This window comes from Chaetura pelagica, unplaced genomic scaffold, assembly GCF_000747805.2.
Source record: "Chaetura pelagica isolate M959 unplaced genomic scaffold, ChaPel_1.0 scaffold2, whole genome shotgun sequence".
Taxonomy (NCBI): Eukaryota; Metazoa; Chordata; class Aves; order Apodiformes; family Apodidae; genus Chaetura; species Chaetura pelagica.
Window position 1 is genome coordinate 237426 of NW_009952796.1, and position 6863 is coordinate 244288.

Here is a 6863-nt window from a genome sequence, read left to right on the forward strand (position 1 = left end):
CTCTGGCAAATGTAAAGATATGAATTTAAATACAGCAGTTAAGTGATGTCATTACCACAGCATATTGTAAATTTGTCTAATTATTGATATACTGTCACTTCCAACGTTTCATAGAACTGAATTATCATCCTTAATGAGTGAAATAATTACGGGAGTGGTGAGAATTAATGACTTGAATTTTTGATTGTGTTGCACATAGGTGGTATAGTTTGCTATGTACATTTTTTTTTTTCCTTGTTTTATATGTGCTTTTCACATTGCTGCAAACTTTGGTTAAGATGATAGAAAAGGCTTCTAGTTGTGCTGTATTTTCTCAAATAAAATAAGGTATGTTACCGATAACTTGAGATACTCAGTATGTGCCCCTCACAGCACTGAAAGGAACTCTGATATGGTGCTGTCCTTGAATTCCTGATTGGATTCAGATTTAGATTTATATTATGCTCACATTTGAATGAGGCAAAGTAGGGAGAGAAAGTCAGCTTGAACAGGTTGGGATGGTCCATGGGTCTGACCTACTGCTTAGTGGGTGCCTCTACCCCATTCTGGCTGCCTCTTGGTCCTGGGCTACTAAGAAATTTCTTCCTGCTACAGCTGAGGATGGAGCTTCTTCCAGAGAGCCCATCAATGATGCTCCTCATGAGCCTAAGGACTCCCTGCAGAGTAGTTAAGGTCTCCTAGAGACTACCCTGAGTGTTTCTCCATTAGTTTTAGCATCTCATGGACTGAAGAATGAGACCAAAATTGGCATTACTTTTTTTTAGTAAGGAGGAAAGCATGTCAATAAATAGTTCCTTGTTTTATTTAAAGAAAATGCAGTCTGTTTCTTAAGGGTGGAAAGCTGACAATAGAAGTCTTGTCTGTTTACTTGATCAAGTATTTTTCACATCCTTTATCAGAGTACCATTCCAATCTCTTAAACTGCAGTTGTGTGGAAAACTTTTGTAATGAAAGATCTTTGGGGAATTGAGCAGCATTCAATAAAGTCTTTATGTTTGTATTTAGTGCTGTATATCACATCTTTGTGTTGATCATGACCAGGAGCATTAGAAGGGCTGTTATGAACACCCATGTCTCTGCACACGTGTGTCTGAGTAACCTGTGGCTTTTCAGAGAGCGGTAGAAATGCTGGAGGTGCGGGCGGGAGGAGCTTTGGTTTTGTGAGTAGGTGGAAGGCTCTGTCCTGTGCAGGGCAGGTGGTGGTCAGTACAGCTGAGCCTGGGCTGGTTGTACCCATTGCTTGGCTGATTTGCAGACTTTATCCACGCAGTTTCCAGAGGGAACAACTCTACTACCCTGTTTGAGTTGATTTTATTGTACTTTTATTGTTACTTCATTTTTGTTGCCAAGAAGTTGTTTCACAAGGGAAATGGGGACAAATGCTGCCTGAAGTGGCTTATGCTTGTAATAGCTCTGAGCAAAATCAGTGAGTTGCTACTCTATGTGTCAGTTTTACATCCATAGACTGTATCATCAGCTGACCAAAGCAGACTCTGCTGTGGTGGGTGGCTGCCCACATATTTTTTTTTTTTGGGGGGGGGAGGGGAACCTGAATATATTTCATGGTGCTCCTGAAAGTCCTGAAGCCAGATGTTAAAGACTGTGGGGTCAGCAAGCTTTGCCAGCTCAGGAGGAAGGTGACTGTCACGCAGACACTTTAACTCAGTTTAGTTCTTTTTAGTGTTGTCTTCTCATGGAAGAATAAAAACCTTTATTTGAGAGATAAAATATTTTCAGTTACCCTACAGCATAAAGGAGATAAATTACATGGCAGTTAGGGACCCTAACACCTTGCAGTGGTATAAGTAGTAAATTACTGGTGTTTCTAATTGTTGTGTGTTGTTCAAAACTTTACAAATCTGGACAGCAAGAGTAAGTAGTAAGAGTAAGTAACAGAAAAACACAGTAGCTGTAACAGGCCCTTTCAAACAAATTGTCAACATTTGCTAGTAGAATCATTCCTATAAATAGGTATAGAAGAGAGGCTTCTTGGCTGGAATCAGCTGGCCTGCTCTAGTAACATTTCCTTATAAAACAAAAGATGGTGATAGCTTAGCTGTAGTGACTGATGCTGACTACTCTGGGAATGTGGTCCAAAAAAGAAAGTACATTAAGTACTGTAGAAAGGAGTGCATCTTTTCTTTAACCACACCTTCTACTCAGCCCATGGGTAGAGCCACCCTGTCTTCCAACACTTTCTCTGACCTCATTAGCAAAAAAAAGACAAAAAATACAGTAGGATGCATTGGTACCTGTTGTTTCTTAATATTCTTGTAAAATCCAAGAAATAGGTGCTGTTAATACCTTTGTTAAAGGAACACTTGGGTGTCTCTGACAGTAAGGAATGAAGAAAGCTCAGTTGTCTCTCTTACAGGCACTCAGTCTTTTTGGGAAAGCAAAGGGCTACAAGCTGACCAGAAAGTCAGCAGAATGCTTTCTCAGAAGCATAGAATGGTTTGGGTTGGGAGGGACCTTTAAGATCATCTAGTTCCAACCCCCCCCCCCGCATGGGTAGAGACACCTCACACTTGACCAGGTTGCTCAAAGCCGCATCCAACCTGGCCTTGAACACCTCCAGGGATGGTGTGTTCACAACTTCCCTGGGCAACCTGTTACAGTCTCTCACCACCCTCACAGTAGAGAATTTCTTCCTAATGTCTATCCTCTTCCAGTTTAAAGCTATTGCCCCTTGTCCTGTCACTACAGGCTCCTGTAAAAAGTCCCTCCCCAGCTTTCTTGTGTTTAATCTCATTCATGCACTATGCACTCACTACCTACCACCTCACCTGAGGCAGGCACAATATTGGCCCTGCTGGGACATGTTTAAGAGCCATCAGTGCAAGATATTGAACATGAACTGTTTACTGACCACCACCTGTTCTTGCATCCAAATTTTTTCTTCTCCAGAAGAGTGTCAGGGAATTAGCTGACTCAACCCTTCAGCTAATGAGGCATTTGAGACATTGACACAGGACCTGGGCAAGCAGCATGAGGGGTAACTGCAAGTGCCTGGTAGGCTTGTAACCTCCTCCTGCCCTCACCTGCTTGGACAAGGGAGACCTGTGCACTGCCTCCCTGCCTACAGCTAGTGCTGCTCTTTCATTTTTCTTATTACAGTGAATTATTGCTCCTTTGTTTAAGGCTGTGTTTGGGCAAAGCACTGCCTTGATTTGCTCTGGAAATCAGCTGAGAGTAGTAAATTTTGTTCCAAAATGCTTCCTTAAGAGGCAAAGAAAAAAAGGAGGGGAGGTTGTGTGGTAGTTTTTATATGCTTGCTACTGTATTAATACTCTGTTAGCTAGAGGATGGAAGAAGCAAAATCTGACTTCCCTTCCCTTGCAACAAAGCCTCCAGAGCAAACACACAGTGGTGCACTGCTGCCATGGCCTCCACAAGTCTGAGTTAGGCATCTAGAGTAACAAGGGACTCATAAGGAAGAAAAAGAGGACACCACCACTGCACCATTCATTAGCACACATTCTCTAAGTAACTGAGAATCACATTTAAATACCAAGCTGATGAAAGTCTATTTTTCACTACTTCAGCACAGACGGGGGAGAAAAGGGATGAGCAACAGCCTGAGACTGACTTTGAACTCTATGCCCAGGTATTGGGTTGCTTGACTTTACTTGAAGTTGGACTGATGAGGAAGAAATGTTTGGTTTTCATCTCATCTTGCTGTAGTACTCCTGCCTGCACCACCTCCTGGTAAAGCTCCAGCTGAACCTGAGAGCAGGTAGTTGCAAAGAATGTACACAATACATTATTTGAAGTATTTTTTTAATATTAAAGTCACTAAACTTTAAAAATTACACATAATAGAATTCCAGTGTATTTAGTTTTAACACATACTTGCAGAGGGGAGGCCAGACTGTTTTGTTGAATGCTTTACCACCCACTAAACACAGTCAAGGAAGTAGCTGCATTACAATAGCAGATGCAGGTCATGGCTCATGCAGACATTAAATGGTCTCCTGTTCTGAGAAGCATTTAAAATCCATCCCTTTTTTTTTAGAGCTGTTTAGAACAATCACAGTGTTGACTTTCTGAACATGACTGAATTCTCTCCTTCTCCCTTGGTCCCCTCATATTGAGGTAAGATTGTTAAATTTGGAATAGAAAAGCATGAGTTTGTTAGACCTGTCCTAGAGTTAGCTCCTTTCTGAAGTTCAAAGGCCACTTCACTAGGCTGGTCCTCCAGCCGTCGTTTTTGCAGAAGGAAACATACCTTGCATCTTCAACTGTTGATTAAAGTTTATTCCAGTTATTTCCTACCCCTTATGCTATGAACAGTTAAAAGGCAGTCTTAGTTTCAGTTTATGTGGTTCATTGCTTGGCTCCTCCTCTTCAGATGTCTCTTTCGGATTTTGATCATCCACTTAACACTTAACTTAGCAAAGTCTGCTGCCTTAAACAAAGCCAAAAAGATGCCACAAAGAAGAGCAATCATGTTCCAGGGATTTGCTGTGATAATCTGAAAAAGATTAAAAATATTATTCCCCTCCTCTGACTCAGCATATATTATACCTATTAAATAACAAACAATTCCATTTTTCAAACTCAAGTGTTTAGCAGGATATTCCTTTACACTGCAGAGGTGGCCTGCAGTGTCTTCTCCACACATCTGCCTCCCACCATGGTTTTCTGATTCCTTCTGTCAGGAAGAAGACACACTCTACTAGCTGCTAAATTCCTTTTAGACTATTTCACATTACTGAACTGTTTAAAACTTTACAGACAGATACACTTAAAATGCTAATTTTAAGATTAGCTATGACAATTTACTATATTATAGTAAATTTACTATTTGTAATATTTACTGTATTACAAACATAAACAGTCAGTAAAGAAGACAGAAGAAGCAACTACTGCAAAGCTCTAACAAGACAGCCTTGTAACACTAAACACCAGCTTTTGATAGTGGCAATTGTTTCAGCAGACCTACAGCAGCTGCTTTATGTTTCTATTTTTAACTAAATTTGTTTCAAGAGTAAAGTGTATTTATAGTTTGCAAGTCTCCTCACACCTTTAGGCACAAGGATGATTTCTAGGATCTCAGAGGAAGCAAGAGCTCAACTCAGGCAGCAATAAAGCACACAGCTGTGGGACTCACCACAGAGTCCAACTCCTGGCAGTCAGCATGAGCACAGCATCACTAGGTCATTACCTGCATCCAAAGTCTCAAACAGGCTTTCTGTATTTGTGAATTCCTCTGAAAGCAGCAGTGCTGGCTGCCAGTGCTTGTGAACTATGACCTCTTCAGCAAGAGGAAACAAGCATTCCCCAATCTACTGGACTAAGGGCACCTTTCAGCTCAAAGACAGCAGAAGTGTGAACCCCACCTAGCAGAGAGTAGCAAGAGGTGCCAGGAATAGGACTGGGCTCTTGAGGCCAAGGAGGTTCCTGCACTGAGCAGAGTGCCTCGCCCCACCCAGCACAGACAACAGCAGGAGTGCACAAGACCAGCTACCAACTCCTGCCCCACACACATCTTCATTCACACCCTGGTTTTGGGCAAGAAAACAAGAATGATGTGGACGTTGTGGGTGATGACCTTTGTTTATCAGGTAGGGCCATTTTAAATGCACAATTTTAAACAGTCTTTGCACACTTTGCCATTTTACACTCTTCTGGGGAAGACAAATGTATCTTACCTTTTCCCCTCAAACACTAGGAAAACAAGACCTAGCTCACATGCTCAAAGCACATGCACCCATGGCAAACATCTGCACACCTTCTAAGCAGTCTGGTGACTAATCATGGTCTTGTCTGGCACATCATATGCCTCTGGCTGCAGCATATTGAGATAAATTTTAAAAAGCTTTTTGTGCATTTGAACACAGTACCAAATTCTATTTTCATCACAGATAAAAAATATACCAGGTTATCATTATTCTAATTTAAGCTGAGGTTTATTGCTTGTCAATTAATAAAGTAATCAAATTGGTTTATCCAAGTATACTTATTTAAGCAAAAAATTCAGACCTGACCTGAAGCTACACTTTGCTAGAACAGAGGGGATGTGATTTTTCTTAGCTGTGTGGGCCTTCAGCTGCAAACAGAATGCTGAGTGTCACCAGCAGAAAGGCATCAGATGGTCTTGACCTCTGAACATTCATTACTGGATCTAAGGAAGAACCTAGACTGAAATTTCAGAAGTAACCTCACTCTTCCACTGAATTTCTGGTTGGAGTGAGGTAACAGAGGCATGAACACACACACAACATGCAAACCACAAGCATGTACAGTCAGACAATTAAAAAGGGACTAGTGTTACTCACATCTTGAACCGTCTGTATAAAAGGATCTTTCCATTCAAATACCACAAAAAACAGCTGGTCACCTCTTGGTTTAGATCTCTGGTCAATATAGTTAACCACACTAGTCTGGAGAGAGGGGGAAAAAAAGTGCAGGTTACTTTCTTCAGTGGTGTAATGAGTCTTCTCTGAAACTGAAAAGGCTTGCAAGAAGGTGAAAACAGCAGAATGCTTAAGGACGTCCAATTCAGCCTTCCTTTACATGGAACAATAGGCTCCCAGAACACGGAAAGGGCCATTTCCTCCATCTGTCTCATGTTCATATTCTTAATAAAACACTGCAATACCATTTTTACACTCGTAGCCAGGACCCTGATTTTATTATATAGTTTTTCCCAATCTGGGACAGGGGGGGAATTTCATTTGCAAAATTAATTTACTTGGGGTAATACAGTATTTGGAAAGTTCTAATGAATTAATGCAAAATTACTTGCATTTACCAAGACAACTTCACAGTGGTGGCAGGAAGATGTTTTTTTTAAAATATATAAACAGTTGTGGAATAAACTAGAAAATGCTGTCCAGTGCAGAAGGAAAAATGAAAGG

General features: G+C 41.1%; 1 protein-coding gene across 1 annotated transcript in view; it reads right to left on the minus strand.

The window, feature by feature from the left end:
• Positions 1-4163: 4163 nt before the first annotated feature.
• The window catches only part of TMEM206 (transmembrane protein 206), a 17049-nt gene continuing 14349 nt past the window's right edge, over positions 4164-6863 (minus strand). Inside the window, exons 6-7 of the mRNA XM_009994718.1 lie at positions 6282-6386; positions 4164-4474 (exon numbers count right to left, since the gene is read on the minus strand). Coding sequence (XP_009993020.1) covers positions 4313-4474; positions 6282-6386 — 267 coding nt within the window. The 3' untranslated portion in view covers positions 4164-4312. The remainder of the gene's footprint in view (positions 4475-6281; positions 6387-6863) is intronic.